Source organism: Lampris incognitus, chromosome 2 (assembly GCF_029633865.1).
Source record: "Lampris incognitus isolate fLamInc1 chromosome 2, fLamInc1.hap2, whole genome shotgun sequence".
Classification (NCBI taxonomy): Eukaryota; Metazoa; Chordata; class Actinopteri; order Lampriformes; family Lampridae; genus Lampris; species Lampris incognitus.
This window is the reverse complement of record NC_079212.1, coordinates 11,421,651-11,439,425: the sequence shown is the minus strand read 5'-3', so window position 1 is coordinate 11,439,425 and position 17,775 is coordinate 11,421,651. Positions and strand designations below refer to the sequence as shown.

General features: G+C 49.4%; 1 protein-coding gene across 1 annotated transcript in view; it reads left to right on the top strand.

Annotated features, from left to right (window-relative positions):
* The window catches only part of LOC130108340 (plexin-A2-like), a 179,689-nt gene that overhangs the window by 102,530 nt on the left and 59,384 nt on the right, over positions 1–17,775 (top strand). Inside the window, exons 13-16 of the mRNA XM_056275245.1 lie at positions 1,016–1,133; positions 3,615–3,751; positions 6,627–6,794; positions 11,092–11,185. Of these exons, the coding sequence (XP_056131220.1) occupies positions 1,016–1,133; positions 3,615–3,751; positions 6,627–6,794; positions 11,092–11,185 (517 nt within the window). The remainder of the gene's footprint in view (positions 1–1,015; positions 1,134–3,614; positions 3,752–6,626; positions 6,795–11,091; positions 11,186–17,775) is intronic.

Genomic DNA, 17,775 nt, shown 5'->3' with positions numbered 1-17,775 from the left:
AAACAAAGACACCCCGCTGCCCTTCATCGCCGGATATTTCCCTGTCCACACGGTGAGTCCCCCCCCCCCCACCATGCTGTGATTGCTACGTTTTTATTAGTCCTCAGCAGCGCCGATTGATAGACGTCCCCAATTTATTGTGTCACTTGTTGTGGTCACCTGCGGTACCAGGTGACAGCTGGTCACATGGTATCGATCCCGCCGGGGTTCTCCGCGTGATTTACATCGGCCACGCCATGCCGGCAGAACGCCCACTTTGTCACGGTTGCTGGTGGGACATTTAATACTCTGCGGTTGAGGCTTTGTGGACATCGTAGGGGAGGCGGCGGGGTTCTGGCCAGTGTCTTGATGTGTCCTGTAAATAAAATGAAAGAGAGACAAATAAGATTACGTTTAGAGGGAAAAAGAAATCAATAGAAGTAGGGAAGTGTACGGACGACCTCTTGCTGTCTTCCTGCAAGTGCGTACAGTAAATATTTAAAGCCAGAAATCACTAACAGACATGTAGAATGAGGGGCGTCCGGGTGGCGTGGCGGTCTATCCCGTTGCCTACCAACATGGGGATCGCTGGTTCGAATCCCCGTGTTACCTCCGGCTTGGTCGGGCATCCCTAAAGACACAATTGGCCGTGTCTGCGGGTGGGAAGCCAGATGTGGGTATGTGTCCTGGTTGGTTGGGGCGGCTGTTCGGGGGGGGAGGGGGAACTGGGGGGGAATAACGTGATCCTCCCACGTGCTACGTCCCCCTGGCGAAACTCCTCACTGCCGGGTGAAAAGAAGCGGCTGGCGACTCCACATGTATCGGAGGAGAAATCCTCCCCGGATTGGCAGAGGGGGTGGAGAAGCAACCGGGACGGCTCGGAAGAGTGGGGTAATTGGACGGGTACAACTGGGCAGAAAAGGGGAGGGGGGGGGGGTCAAAAAAAAAAAGCATGTAGAATTAGGTGCACACTCCTCGTTATGAAGCAAAACGTGCCCCCCTCCCCTTCTTAACTGACTGTTGTGTGTCCTTATAGGATTGTGTGTGAAATGGATGCAGCTCCTGCAGACAGCAAGCCTGGCCCGGTCCAACTGTGCGTGGGAGAGTGCAGACCAGAACTCAAGACTCGCTCCTCACAACTCTACTCTTTTGTGGTATGACTGCATGCTATGAAACATAATATTTATTCTGTCACGCTGCATCACTACCTCATGTAGCTTTATGCTTTATTTAACAACAATATGTGCTACCATGATGCAGGGGAAAAGAGCCTGTGTTTAAGGATAAACAAAAAAATACAGATGAAAAGAGTGGTGATTGGTTTTTTTTTACTTTTTTTTCTTTCTTTTTTTTTTTCTTTTGTGATGCCAGTACACCGCACTACACACTGAGGATGGTTTATCGCGGCAGTTGCCATGCCTACAGACCAGTGAGAACCTTCCACTTTACCACATCTCTGCACAGGATGCTGAGCTGCTGCGCGGTCCGAGTCATTTTGTCACTAATATTTCTCCCCAACCGCTGCCGGAGATTTAAAGCCCGCTCCATTACCGGCTCCTGCCGGCGTCTGTGTTTTGTTTGTTTGTTTTAGCGGTTTGCATTTGCAGTACTTTATTGAAAAAGGCTAAATGAAAGTCACGGAGGGCTTTTTTTTTTCATCACCCATTACATTAGTAAACCCACATTAGTTGGACTAAGGACACGGTGCTGCAAATAAATATAAATTCGACGCAGCGGCAGCCGTTGGTGAACTCATAGAGGAAATATGTGATTTGGCATCCAAATAGTATTTTGTGTCAAATGCATGTACTGTTTTGTTTTTTTTTTGTTTTTTTAATTTGGTCATAGAGAAACTTCTGATGGCAAGCTAAACCCAATTAAGTGAGCCATCACTATTTTTAAATGGCAAAATGAATCATGCACATAGTTTTTTTTCCTGACATCAAATGATGGCGAACACTTAGTGTTTTATTTACGATAAAAATCTGTAATCAGTTACTGCTTCAGAGCGAGCAGTGAAATACGGGAGTAGTCATTATGAAAGGGGGAGAGACAGAATGAAAGACGGCTGCACAAACACAAAGAGCAATAAAACACCTTGCTAAAATCTGAATTGGCCCTTTCTTTGGCAGGGAACCGTTAATCCCCCCCCCACACACACACACACACACATGCAACACACACACACATGCATGCACAAGCAACAAATGCACACACAAATACACTCTCAGACACACAAAAATCATACCTTACCCCGTCCTCACTATAAATAGCCTGCAGCCAACTGATAATCTATTACTTCATTTGCGCTCCTCTCACACCTTTACAATTAGCATCCCCCTTCACAATTAGCAGCACCTAGTAATTACTTGCGCTGCTTTTAGGGTGTCAGCTTTAGTCTGTCTCCTCGGCGCCGTAGTCGGCTGAGATAGTTTTGGTTTTTTTTCCCTGTGTGACGCCGGTGGATTTGTTGTATTTCTACTGCCACTTTTCTCATCGGTGACGGTGGTTTTAAGGCGTCGGGGGACTCGTGGATACTTTACAGAACCTGCAATTTGCACCGCCACCTGCAATCGCTCGCTATCATAGGTTGCCCAGGAAAGCCAACGCAGCATAACAAAAGTGGCGCTAAGGTTGGACATGGTTTCCGTTGCCTGCCGACACGGGGATTGCCGGGATCGAATCCTTGTGTCACCTCCGGCTGGTCGGACGTCCCTACAGGCACAATTGGCCGTGTCTGCAAGTGGGAAGTCGGATGTGGGTATTTGTCTTGGTCGCTGCATTAGCGCCTCCTCTGGTTGGTCGGGGCGCCCCCCCCCCCCCCCCGATCGACAGAGAGGGGGTGGCGCAGCGACCGGGATGACACAAAAAGAGTGGGGAGTAATTGGCCAGATACAATTGGGGAGAAATGGGGGGGGGGGGGGTTTGGACAACATGCTTCCAGCATGCAAAGCAGCTTGCTGGGTGTCATTTTACTTCAGCCAGCAGCAGTGGCACAGGGGCACAGGGGCACAGGGGCAGTGTAAATGGAGGATGGATTTCTGTGTCTTGTAATGGTGCTGTGTAATTTGTCTGCATAAAGGTAGGTGAGAGAGAGAGTGAGAGAGTGAGAGTGAGAGTGGGTGGGTGTGTTGCTCACTTAGAAGGAGTGGGCTGTTTTATCTCCATGCCTCAGGATGACTGGCTGTCTGTTTGGATATTGCTCCATCTGCCTGTCTGTGGTCCCAGCTCTGGCTCTGACAGAGGCCTGCCTGCCTGCTTGCTGTTGTAAACACTAGTTATTTTCAGACCGTCTTGCAAAAAGGGGAAAAAAACCCTCAGTCAGACACAGCTCAGCAAATGCACAACACACAGGAGAAGCATCTCACAGGGACTTTAAAAGCTCCTGGTTTGATCCTCTTCTTCCGCTAGCGCATTACATCACTGCCAGCAGCACGGCAATGTGAAACGCTGTTATTTGCTGTGGATTTGTGATAATGGTGAGGTTTTAAAGAGGTGACTGATAGATGGTGATGAGTGTCCTTTGTTTGCCATTCTCTCTCCCTCGCTCTCTCTCTTCATTCTCGCTCTCTCCTCTCTCGCTCCCTCTCACGCTCCCCTTCTGTCTTGTATGTCTTCGCCTTGCTGTTTTCCAGATGCCGTCAGTCACGGGCCTATCCCCTAGCAGAGGTCCGGAGTCTGGGGGTACCAAAGTTACCATCATGGGAGAGAACCTGGGAGCCGGCAGCAGTGTCAGCGTCCAGTTTGGAAACCAGACATGCGAATTCTACGGGTGAGACGCCCCCCCCCCCCCCCCCCCCCCGGGCTGCACTTCAGACCAGAAAACCTCTGACAGCAGCCCAGGAAGTTTGTGAGCTTTAACAACCAACATGACCTGGTGGTTATTAGCGAGAGTTCGTTTTTGAGACTGGCTTTAATTTCATTTGTGCATAATTTGCAAGACTAAACATCAAGCATTGGCTCTGAGGCCTTTTCTTGTCTGCAATGGTGATGGACAGGTTGACGGACGAGATCAGGCAGGAGTCTCCGTGGACTATGATGTTTGCGGATGACATTGTGATCTGTAGCGAGAGTAGGGTGCAGGTTGAGGAAAGGTGGAGGTATTCACTGGAGAGAAGAGGAATGAAAGTCAGTAGGAGCAAGACAAAATACCTATGTGTGAATGAGAGGGAGGACAGTGGAATGGTGAGGATGCAAGGAGTGGAGGTGACGAAGGCTGGGTTTAAATACTTGGGGTCAACTGTCCAAAGTAACGGGGAATGCAGTAGAGAGGTGAAGAAGAGAGTGCAGGCAGGGTGGAGTGGGTGGAGAAGTGTGTCAGGAGTGATTTGCGACAGAAGGGTACCAGTAAGAGTTAAAGGGAAGGTTTCAAGATGGTTGTGAGACCAGCTATGTTATATGGTTTGGAGATAGTGGCACTGATGAAAAGACAGGAGGCGGAGCTAGAGGTGGCAGAGTTGAAGATGCTAAGATTTTCATTGGGAGTGACGAAGAAGGACAGGATTAGGAACGATTATATTAGAGGGACCGCTCAGGTTGGACAGTTTGGAGACAAAGCAAGAGAGGTGAGATTGAGATGGCTTGGACATGTGTGGAGGAGAGATGCTGGGTATATTGGGAGAAGGATGCTGAATATGGAGCTGCCAGGGAAGAGGAAAAGAGGAAGGCCAAAGAGGAGGTTTATGGATGTGGTGAGGGAAGACATGCAGGTGGCTGGTGTGACAGAGGAAGATGCAGAGGACAAGAAGAGATGGAAACTGATGATCTGCTGTGGCGCCCCCAAATGGGAGCAGCCGAAAGTAATAGTAGTAGTAGTAGTAGCAGTAGTAGTAGTAGTAGTAGTAGTAGTAGTAGATAATTTGCAAGACTTAGAACTGCATACAGGTTTGTCTTTAAATGAAATAATGAAAATATGTGACTCATCTCTCATTGTTTTATTATGAGCAATATCATCAAAAGTGACTGCTAATATTTTGCCCAGGAGTAGGATATCATATGCCAAAATGTGAAAATCATGCAAAATACCATTACAAAAGAGGTTGTTATCTGAGACCAAGCGTTTACAAGATGTTTTCCAGTGCCTGACTGGGAACTGACACCATATGGATCACTGTCAAAAAAACAAACCCCCCCCCCCCCCCAAAAAAAGAAAGATGAATGATCTGCTTACTGTGAGTTTCAGATGATCAAAATAATGTTCTCTCTCCCTCGAGATAATTGTGATTTACGTCCATTGTATATTAAGGTACACTCCTTGGTTTTCCCTTCTCTCTTCCACGCTTTCATTGAGAAAAACCCTTGGGGAAAACCTCTCTCTCTCTCTCTCTCTCTCTCTCTCTCTCTCTCTCTCTCTCTCTCTGTCTGTCTGTCTGTCTGTCTGTCTGTCTGTCTGTCTGTCTGTCTGTCTCTCTCTCTCTCTCTCTCTCTGTCTCTGTCTCTGTCTGTCTCTCTCTCATTCTCTATCTGTCAGAAGGTTGTGGAAATCTTAATAAGGTTTTGATGACCTACTGCATCAAACCCTCTAATAATAGCTTCCAGAAAACCAAGTGTTCCCATGGACTTTTCCCATTTTTCACACATCCCCCCCTCCCCCCTCATTATTTCTCTCTTATGTCTTTTCCCCCCTCCATTCCCTAACATTTTTCATCTCTTCCACTCTCCCATTGTCCGTCCACTTCTCTCCAACCGTCTGTCTGTGTGTCCTTTCCCCCCCTCCTTCACTCCTACATTCCCTTCCTTCCTTCCTTCCCTCCCTCCCTCCCTCCAACGTCCCCCTCTCCTAGGTATCTATTTAAAGACTCGCTGCGGTAGTCTGATTGTAATGCTGTAAGGTTGAAGAGTCAAGCCAGCTTTAATGAGATATGGGCTAATTACTGGCGTGTGTTTCTCCGCCGCTGTGATCCTGGCAGTGGATGGGGATGGAGGTGGTGGTGGGGGGGGGGGGGGTAGGGTGCTCTGTTATAGGCATACTGCTGATGATAAACTAGGACAAATTAAGGATTTGGGCAGGTAGTTACACACACACACACACACACACACACACACACACACACACACACACACACACCCGTGGAGAGGCCGAGGGTTTCACAGCGGTAGGTGCAGTAGGGAGGAACATGGCGTGTGAGTTAGGCAGTTGTGTGTGTGTGTGCACTCACGTGTGACTGACAGGTTCAGCCGATGTGGGATGAACTTACTATTGGACAGTTGTCTCTGCTTCCCAGGCACGGTGGCAATATATGTAGAGCACAAAAGGTCTCCACACTATCTCGACTGAATTCTGGTCTTAGTTTCACTGCAAACAGACATAGGAACAGGTCAGCAGTTGATCCCTTAACTGCTTGCAGCTGCCGACCGACAAATAGCCATTGCTATGTTCTCAGTCTGCCCTGTGACGGCCTGTTGGCCTGTCCACGGTGTCTCCCCACCTGCTGCCCTATGGCTGCTGGGATAGGCCCCAGCATCCCCACGATCCTGAGAGCAGGATAAGCAGTTTGGATAAAGGATGGATGTGTGGATGTTCTCAGTCTGCAGTCGACATCCTAACCCCCCCACCACCACCTCCAGCAGTAGTTTTGTAACGATGTGTCAACACTTGATTGCATACATATAACTCCATCCTTTTTTGTCCCCCCCCCCCTTTGCAGACGGACCATGACGGAGATAGTGTGCTACTCTGCCCCCTCCCTGTCGGGCGTTGGCCGAGTGCAGATCAGTGTGAGTGTGGACCGTGCCCAGGTCAGGGAGAGCTTGGTCTTCGAGTATATAGAAGATCCCACTGTCCAGCGCATTGACCCAGAATGGAGCATCGCCAGGTATGGTAGTAATGCCAACACACATCTTACAGCCATCACGTTGCACCTCTTCCTACTTTACCCACCATTGCAATGTTTGCAGTATAACTTATATAATCCTTCTATAACTTATATAATCCTTAATTTTCATTGTTTTGCTATAACCGATGTATTGATCGTATATATTCTACATGATGTGTGCAGTCAATTTTTTGCCTCATTGAGTGGCTATTGTAAATCTGTTTCTGTCCACTTGGCACCTATCCTCTGTCGTTATCCATGAGGTTTTGCCCAGTACCCCCCCTTTTTTCTCCCCAATCGTACCCGTCCAATTACTCAACTCTTCCGAGCCATCCCGGTCGCTGCTCCACCCCCTCTGCCAATCCAGGGAGGGCTGCAGACTACCACATGCTTCCTTCGATACATGTGGAGTTGCCAGCCGCTGCTTTTCACCTGACAGTGAGGAGTTTCACCAGGGGGACGTAGGACGTGTGAGGATCACGCTATTCCCCCCAGTTCCCCCTCCCTCTGAACAGGCTCCCCGACCGACCAGAGGAGGTGCTAGTGCAGTGACCAGGACACACACCCACATCCAGCTTCCCACCCGCAGATGCGTCCAATTGTGTTTGCAGGGATGGCCAACCAAGCCGGAGGTAACACAGGGATTCGAACCGGTGATCCCCATGTTGGTAGGCAACGGAATAGACCGCTACGCTACCTGGATGTCCCCTCCCAGTTTTTTTTTTTTTTTTTCCCTGACAAGGTTTTCTCTGAGGGGTTTTTCCTCATCCAGAATGAAGGCCTAAGGATATGGGGCGTCTTAAATTGTACTAAATGTAATTGTGATTGCAAAGCCCTCAGAGACTAAATTGTGGGTTTTATGCGGTACAAATAAATTTGACTTGACTTGACTTGATTTTCCATCTCTATCCAGAGCCAGCCTATTACCAGCAGTACTAAGCAGACACAATAAAGGACTCGATTGTGATGGTCATCCAGTCCTCTTAGATGACTGTATTTCTGTGGGGCAGCCATGATGATACCCTTCGGATGGCTAAAAATAAGCTGTTCACTCATAGTAGGGTTAGAACAATCATATTCAGCATCAGATCTGCGACTTAAAAAGACATGTATTCAAGCAGCATTTAGAAAAAGTTTTCGATACTAACCGGGAATGACAGGACTATGTGTAATATCATCACTTGTATTGCCGATGGCACCGAGAATCAACACTGTGCAATCGATGGTTTTCCTTAACCAGAGACAGGCTCTGCCTTCACTTTCTGCTCATTGTATTCATTATCAGGGCTGAAAATGGCTACTCTCCCCTCGCTATGAAACCATGGCTAGGGGCATCCGGGTGGCGTGGCGGTCTATTCCGTTGCCTACCAACGCAGGGATCGTCGGTTCGAATCCCCGTGTTACCTCTGGGTTGGTTGAGCATCCTTGCGGGTTGGAAGCTGGATGTGGGTATGTGTCCTAGTCGCCACACTAGCGCCTCCTCTGGTCGGTCAAGGCGCCTGTTCGGGGAGGGAGGGGGAACTCGGGAGAATAGCGTGATCCTCCCACGCGCTACATCCCCCTGACGAAACTCCTCACTGTCAGGTGAAAAGAAGCGGCTGGCGACTCCAAATGTATCAGAGGAGGCATGTGGTAGTCTGCAGCCCTCCCTGGGACGTCTCGGAAGAGTGGAGTGATTGGCCGGGTACAATTACGGCGAAGGGGGGGGGGGGTCCGCCCCCAAAAAACCCATGCAACTCAGAAGTTGCCAAACCGTTATTATTTGACTAGACTCATTTGACTGGTGACTGCATACTTCCTTCCATGTATCATATTATCATATATCAGATATTGTGTATCGACTTTTACTTTGCTGCTTGATTCCATTACAAAATGCATGAGCAACACAAAGATTATTCAAAACTCTGTTTAATACTGTAGATGAAGAATGAAGCCCTCACTGTGGTGACTTGGCTCAGTTTTACGTGCGATGACCTCAAAATGAGCTCTCGGTTGCCCCGTGTACGACTGGAGGGGTCGATTTTGTAAGGATAATCGACCCCTGCAATATCATACTTTCAGCAGCCATCCGGTTCTCTTCCAATTAGTTTGAGACCGATCCTACGCCACAGATTGGACAGGGTAGGCACTCCTCTACTGCGAGGGACTCAAAGGGAACTAGCGATTCCACTCCTGATTTCAGGGCTGACTACGGTATCAATCTGCTGAACGCTGTGGGCATACAGATTCGCCATACATTTAGTAATTAAAATGGGAGGAGGGACGAGGATGAAACAGCCGTGGAGTAGGACATGACTTATCAGAGGTGTGAGTCCGCAGATGGCTCTATCCTGAAGACAGAATTTTGGGTCAGAAAGCAAGACGGAAGAGGTGTCAGGGGAGAAAGCCGAGAGAGCAGTCATGCTAAGGGAACGATCGATGTGAAAAAGGGCTAGTGGGAACGAGGAAAAGAAGGGAGGACATTTTCTTATGTAAAGTGCTCTATTCCATATACTCGGTATGGGGATGAGGAGAGCTGCACGGCAGTGTTGTGATGTGTCCACCTGGTGCATGGAGCAACCAATGGAGAGGACGGGGGATCAAAACAACAGTCTGTTAACTGTCAACTTAATTGCCTACCTACACGGGGATCCTGGTTCGAATCTCCGTGTTACCTCCGGCTTGGTCGGGCGTCCCTACAGACAACGATTGTCCGTGTCTGCGGGTGGGAAGCCGGATGTGGGTATGTGTCCTGGTCGCTGCACTAGCGCCTCCTCTGGTCGGTCGGGGCGCCTGTTCATGGGGGGAGGGGGAACTGGGGGGAATAGCGTGATCCTCCCACGTGCTATGCCCCCTGGTGAAACTCCTCACTGTCAGGTGAAAAGAAGCAGCTGGCGACTCCGAATGTATCAGAGGAGGCATGTGGTAGTCTGCAGCCCTCCCCGGATTGGCAGAGGGGGTGGAGCAGCGACCGGGATGGCTCAGAAGAGTGGGGTAATTGGCCAGCTACAATTGGGGGAGAAAAAGGGGATAATAAGATACTGCACGTTTTGCTTTTTGGGTCTGAGAGGCACACAAACCTCATAAATCCTCAGTTAGTCTCAGTTTTACCAATGTAAACTGAGGTAGAAATAGGTTTGCACGCTATATCTCACTTCTACAGTTTCCATGAGTCCACAGAAAGCACAAACAGGGCTACTGAAGGCAACAGACCAGACCCACAACACAGACGCACATTACATTTCGAAATCTCTCTGCATGGCCAATCTCGTGTTTCCGTGGTCTCTGCCCAGCCTATTTAATCAGCATGCCACCTTACACGGTGCGACAACAAACACAACAACTAGCAGAAACAAACCCAAACAGCTGCAGGAGAGGCCCTGCGTCCAGCCGTCCCCACCTCCTGCCTCGTCTGCTTTGTTTGTGCGGTTGTATTATCAAGCCTAGTACCGTCCCTGCATGCTAACCATGCGTACCTTAACCGCCTTCATATTTCACAGGCAAGTCTGCACCGTTTGATTGCAGCCACCGAACTCTGCTGAAAAGCATCTCTGATCATTCCCTACTCCAAAGCCCATTACCTTCAGAAAGACACCTGGCAGGGAAAAACATTGTGGTGCTCCTGTTTTCTACTGATGACGGAAAGATCTGCTGGGGTCGAGAAGTTTAGGAGAGAATCTACCCGTGTTTGTTTCTCTTCCTTTTTTTTTTTTTTGGTGTCACATTTTTATTCAGGGGCGGCACGGTGGCACAGTGGTTAGCGCGGTCGCCTCACAGTAAGAAGGTCCTGGGTTCGAACCTCGGGGTTGTCCAACCTGTGAGGGCCTTCCCAGGTAGTCCTCTGTGTGGAGTTTGCATGATCTCCCTGTGTCCGTGTGGCTTTCCTCCGGGTGCTCCGGTTTCCTCCCACAGTCCAAAGACATGTAGGTCAGGTGACTCGGCCATACTAAATTGTCCCTAGGTGTGAATGTGTCGGCCCTGTGATGGTCTGGCGGCCTGTCCAGGGTGTCCCCCCGCCTGCCGCCCAATGACTGCTGGGGTAGGCTCCAGCATTCCGTGACCCTAAGTAGGATAAGCGGCTTGGATAATGGATGGATGGATTTTTATTCAGACAGTATGCTTGATCAGACCATGCAGGAGAGGGCGTCAGCGAAAACGGAAGACCGGGTGAAAAAGAACGAGAGAAAAGGAAAGGGGGAAGCAAAATGTGAAACGGAGCCACAGTTCATGACTGATGCCACGCCCACAGACACATAGCACATACCAGGCATCACCAAAATGCGACTATTTATCGTTGTTTTTCTGATTTTCTCTTCAGTGGACACACCCCTTTGATGGTGACAGGGACCAACCTGGACGTGGTTCAGGAACCCAGGATCCGGGTGAAGTATGCCGGGCGTGAGACTGTCAATGTAAGTGCCACCATACTGCCATTATTTTCTAACTCCAGGATATTCTAGGTAGTGTTGTGTAATGTACTCCAACAAGGTCCTGCTTAACTCACTAAATACGACTATATGAGCAAGCTAAGTGGTGTTTGGCGATGGTAAGAAAGTCCGATCTATCTTAACTTGCCCTCCAGCTCTCTACACTTCCGCACGTTCCCCCTTGAACCTATCTTGTACGCTCCAACGGGCATCTGAATAATGCAGCTGGCAGAGAGAGTGGTCCGCATGCAGTATTTAATTAAGAGCTTAACCCCGGCTTCTCTTTGCTGTCTCCGGGCGAGATCTTAGCTTCTACCCCCCCACACATAAAACTCTCTTAACACACACACAAACACACACACACAAACACACAAACAAACAAACACAAGCACTTCGACACACCTGTGCACATGCACAGCGCGGTCCAGTTGTCTTCTGCTGTCAGACCAATCACCCCCACATGCCTTCCCACAGGGGGAGCCGCACTTGGAAGACAGAAGAAGGTGAGAAGAAGGGAATGTGGGTGGGGCAGAGGCAGCAGAGATGGTTGATGGTTTGAGGTCAGGGGAGTTGGGGGGGGGGGGGCTCATAATTGGTTTCAATGGAAGATTAACTGCTGTCAGAAATCTTTGGTCAGCATAAAGAGCCCCTCTATAATCAAAGCCCTGGCCGGAGGAAATCGTTACAAATTGCATTTGCGCTCCAGTCCTGGGGGTCCTTGTTTAATTAAGGGAATGGGATTTTTTCTTCTTCTTCTCCTTTTTTTTCCTATGTGATCTGGGAAAGGTGGAAAGAACAGACAGACAGTAGAACGGAAAGAGGGAATCATAGGAAAGAGATGGGAGGGGGGGGGGACGACAGAAGAATGTGGTAGGGTGAGAAGAGGGGAAAGACGTGTGGTTCCAGCGTAGTTTCACATTCATAACACGCAAAGCCACATGCTGCAAATGGTGACTATGTAGAGCCATTACAGAAGTCCAGAGTAAAACACATATGCACACATACGCTTGTGACATGCATGAACACACACACACACACTTGCTTTTGACGGTCTTTGTGTACCTTTGTATATAGACCTCAATCTCATGCCTCATTTGCAGAATCTCTGAGCAGATTTGTCGCGACAAGCCTCCTGCGTCTCCAGCCCTCCGCCTCCGACATTAGCTGTCTGAAATGGGCCCAAAGTGTCTTCACTTGCTCAGCGACTGCTCATGTGCATCATAACTTCGCCACGGGTTTTTTTTTTAATGCTGTGACGTTTCTTCGCGTATAGCCAAAGTTCCCCTTAAAGGTCTTTGTGAGTTATGAAACCCCGACAGTTACGAGGGGAAGGGAAACCTGTGCGGTTTGAAGTTTAGAGGACAAGCACAAAGCGGTGAGAGTTGGAAAGTGCTGGAGACCCCTGAAATGGGATTTGACTTGTGTGTGTGTGTGTCTGGGCTGCACTGTCTGGTTTGTCATATAGTGAGGTTTGTGAGAAAGCAGTGTTCGTCTCTGCACTTTCTAGTCTCTTCTAACTCTCTCAGCCCAGTCCCAGGAAGGCTTTAACGTCCTCTTTGAATGCCTCCACGACTACAGAGAATTAATTTTTATCTATATACTAGGGTTACAATTACCTGTCATGTCACATCACACACACACACACACCCCCGAACACACACACACACACCATTTCCCATTTACCCCCGAAGAAAGGCAAGCAGTGGAGCAGCCTGTAACAATCAGGTCTGGCCGCCTGTCAGCCAGCCTTCAAATGATCACCTGCTTCCGTCTCAAGTGCCTATCCACCCCGTATCACCTGAGAAAATTCCCGTTGGAACCAGGGGGGAATAAGAGACAATTTTCTCTGTGAAATGCTCTGTACCTGTCACCACATCCACAAATGAAACATTAATCATTGCCCTGATTAAAGTGAAAATAAGTCATTCCTCAGCTCCAGCACATCTTCCTGTCCTGCCGAGATTTCATCTGCCACGTTTGCCGCCATTGAGATGTCGCCGCCGTGTGTCACGTGGTGCTCCGGAGCAGAGGCTCGGGGCATCAGGTGCACTCGGAGCTCATGATCACAGACCGTTTTTTTTAACACTGGTGAGAAGCCACTTCCTGCGTTTAATCAGGCCGTCTGAGCAAAGGGCCCATCAGCCCTAAGAGGCACGACAATAGACAATCACAAGCACACAACTGACAGATCTATGTTGATGAGATGTTGGCCTCTAGATGCAAGGATCTAGAGGCCTTGCAGTGCAGCACTGAGACTTCACAACATCTGGAGGACCTGGAGTCTTAATAGGGTATTTCCCCCCCCCTTTTTTTTTTCTGCACATCATCAGCTTGCATAGCTCCATCTTGCCTCCATTTCAGAAGAAGAACAGACGGCATCATTCCATGTGTGGAGCAGCAAACACAGAGGATGGTGCAAATTACCGTCGATCTCATTTAGAAGGCTTCCAAAGGAGATGATTTCCGCTCCCAGCGTGGTACAGATCTTAGAGTCTTACATTAAGCCACGGGCTCCATTTGCACATTCCAAAAGCTGTCCTTGCTTGAACACTGCATTGAAACTCTTATAATGGGTCTGAGCTGAAATTAGAATTAATACCAGCTCGAGCAGTTGGTTGGAGCCGCAGGCACGCCGGAAGACCCGTACAGAAGTAATACAGCGCAGGATCAGCCAAGACTAGCTGCTGTATGTGAGCCCCCGTGTGCCCTTTGACTCTGTGACCCCCCTCACATTTCTCCTCCACACGTCCCCACAGCCATTCTCACCCCCTTCCCCTGTCTTCTCTGTAACCCTGTCCCCCCTGTCTTGCTTTCTCTCGCTCGCTCTCACCACTACCCTGGCCAGAGACCAATGGTTTAATGGTTAAGTGAGCCTCAGGAGCACAGTAGATCCCTGTAATGAATTCAGCCAAAGGGATTGGGATGTTACTGCCTTATAATACCCTGTCTCTGTCCAACACTAGAGAGAGAAGACAGTACGGGCCAACATTCCAATTATTTTCTCTATCTGTTGACCTTAAGTCACTTTATCCATGCAGAGCCCCACACAATCTCTCTCTCTTTCTTGCTCTCGCTCCACATAGCCTAAAGGAGTACAAGAACGCACCATTGTATTTACTGCATTGGCTGATTTGTAGTTCTTATTTTGTTATAGTTTGCTTGCGAGAGCTGGAGAACTTACAGACCTAACTAGAACTGCCGCAACACAAATTTCAGCTGTGCGTAGTGTGTGCAGCGCTGCAGCATAAGTATGGAGCTACTGTAGCATTCTCTTGTCAAGTATATGGAGTGGAGATGAAAATTTGTTGCGCACTCGAGTTTTTTCTGCAGAAGACGCAATCCAAAAATTTGTACCGGACCATTGTGGTGAATAAGGAGCTGTCTTCGTTCCAACCCTCACCTGTGGTCATGAGCTTTGGGTAGTGACCAAAAGGATGAGATCGCAGATACAAGCGGCTGAAATGAGTTTCCTCCGTAGGGTGTCTGGGCTCAGCCTTAGAGATAGGGTGAGGAGCTCGGAGTAGAGCCGCTGCTCCTTCGCGTCGAAAGGAGCCAGTTGAGGTGGTTCAGGCATCTGATTAGGATGCCTCCTGGGCGCCTTCCTTGGAGGTTTACCGGGCACGGACAACTGGGAGGAGACCCCGGGGTAGACCCAGAACTCGCTGGAGGGACTACATGTCCAATATGGATTATTATTATGATGATTATTGTTATTATTATTTTATTGGCAAACATAAGCCTACCATAGAATATTTGTCTGTAATGGCATGCGCCGCCACCGCTATGTGGAGTACGGCAACAACGCAAGTGCCCTACTGACAACAAGAGACATGACTTATTTCACCATCGGGTCAACATTGTGTATTTGTTTGAGAAATGGAGACAACTGACACTCTCAAAAGGAAGTGAACACCATGTGGCATTGGCTGGTTTTCTCATGCACAAGTAATAAAGTCGACAACGATAACAAAGTCTGACCAAAACGGCGGCAGAAGTGGGGCGGACAGTCGCTAGGTGCATCAGTTGTGAATTGTACCTTTTGTCCCCAGTTGTATCCGGCCAATTATCCCACTCTTCCAAGCCGTCCCAGTCGCTGCTCCACCCCCTCTGCCGATCCGGGGAGGGCTGCAGACTACAACACGCCTCCTCCGATACATGTGGAGTCGCCAGCCACTTCTTTTCACCTGACAGTGAGGAGTTTCACCGGGGGGGCATAGCACGTGGGAGGATCAGGCTATTCTCCCCCCCCCCCCCACCCCCCACCCCGAACAGGTGTCAAGACCGACCAAAGGAGGAGCTAGTGCAGTGACCAGGACACATACCCACATCCGGCTTCCCACCCGCGGACACGGCCAATTGTGTCTGTAGGGACGCCCGATCAAGCCGGAGGCAACACGGGGATTTGTACGAATTGTACCTTTAACAAAGAACACATCCTTATACTGCACAAGCATAAGATATGCAGAGGCGTCGCCGTATTTTGACTTGCAACAGCCCGAAAGGGCCCCACCCAGATGCCCTGTCGTTGCCCTATTTACTCATCACTACTGATTCACGATTCCGCCCTGTGGATCAAGACCACCTTCGATGATGCCTTCCTTCTCTCACATGACAGGGTTCAGTGAAGGCTGGAAGGATTTATTTAAGGAAAAACAGAGAAAAAGAGAGAACAGTGCAGAGGGAGTCTTGTAAATCTCTCTCTCTCTCGCTCTCTCTCACACACACATAAACACACAGTATCCATCGCTGGCAGAGCAGATGGTCGTCAGAGGCGTAGTTGACTTGCAAATGCTGCAGCGTTCCAAACGTGACAGGCAGGCGGATGCTGTCGGAGCATCTGGGCTTGTCCGTATCACATGTCACCATTCCTACTGCAAGATGGCAGCCCATATTAATGCGCTTCTTTTATTACTTTTACTCCCATATGCTGATCAGGCTGTGGAAAGTTCTTGACAGCTTATTAAAATTAATTGGGTATAAATAGATAAACTCATGAGGAGATCCAGTCCAAAATGTTATGGGGGGGGGGGGTTGTTGCATCGTCATCACTGATTACAAAATTCGTCCTGACTGACTTAGTAAACATTCTGTAAAAGTAGGTCCCAAAATTAGTTGTTTTTTTTTTTAAGCTGGATATATGGGGGGAAATGCTTACATAACACCAGCAGTGGAAACTGATAATCCGTTTTTTATATTTTTAGCTTGCCGTGAGGCGACTCCAGTGCGATCTCGACCTTCTCCAGTATTCTCGGCGACTCCCATCTCTTCTTGCAGCATAGTGGTTAACAGGATTTCGCCGAGGCTAAACTTGGAGATGTATGTAAATACGCCGGCGTTGCTGTCTGGCGCTATCCCATTTTAAAAAGGGGGCTTATCGTCCTGCTCTTGTCGTGCACCCCTCTCATGTTAAGTTGTGGCGAACTGCAGTTCAACCAAGGCACGACGCCGGGGAGAGCCGCATGGGAGCGGCAAGGCCTCCTTGTGCAGATACAGACTTGAGGAGCTGGATATGTTGCGGGGACGGCTGTAATGATAATGTTGGTACCATGTTTCCTCGGCTCCTAAACCTAGCTCCTGGGGAGCACAGAGTCTTCCCTGGACTCAGCAAGCTGGTGCTCTGCAGGCCTATGCCAGACCAAAGACAGCGGCTAGACTATCTCGACCTTAACAAACTCAATAATTTAGCCCTCTGCTTGATGATGAAAGCGCTGTCTCTCTTTTTTTGGTGGGGGGATCCCCCCCCCCCTTTTCTCCCCAGTTATACTTGGCCAATTACCCCACTCTTCCGAGCCGTCCCGGTTGCTGCTGCACCCCCTCTGCCGATCCGTGGAGGGCTGCAGACTACCACATGCCTCCTCCCATACATGTGGAGTCGCCAGCCGCTTCTTTTCACCTGACAGTGAGGAGTTTCACCAGGGGGACGTAGCACGTGGGAGGATCACGCTATTCCCCCCAGTTCCCCCTCCCCCCTGAACAGGCGTCCCAGCTGACCAGAGGAGGCGCTATTGCAGTGACCTGGACACATACCCACATCCAGCTTCCCACCCGCAGACACGGCCAGTTGTGTCTGTAGAGGCGCCCGACCAAGCTGGAGGTAACATGGGGATTCAAACTGGTGATCCCTGTGTTGGTAGGCAACGGACTAGACCGCTACGCTACCTGGATGCCCACTAGCCCTCTGCTTGATGATGAAAGCGCTGTCTTTCTTTCCATCTCTTGTCTGTCAGTCTGTCTCTCTCTCGTTCTCTCTCTCTCTCTCTCTCTCTCTCTCTCTCTCTCTCTCTCTCTCTCTCTCTCTCTCTCTCTCTCTCTCTCTCTCTCTCTCTCTCTCTCTCTCTCACACACACACACACACTACAGTCTATCTTAAAAGAGCAAAAAGTAAGGGGTTTGACAAATATCCCCTGCTGAATCCACAATCACACTCCTCCCCCCCCACTGCACGGCGAGTAGCCTGCATCCCTCAGGCTCTCTCGTCTGCAAAATGCAATCGGTGTGAGCGGAACGAGTTTGCATCGATCCGCCTGACAAGCTTCAGAGCTGCAGACAACAGGTAGAAGGCGTGGCGGTAGCCG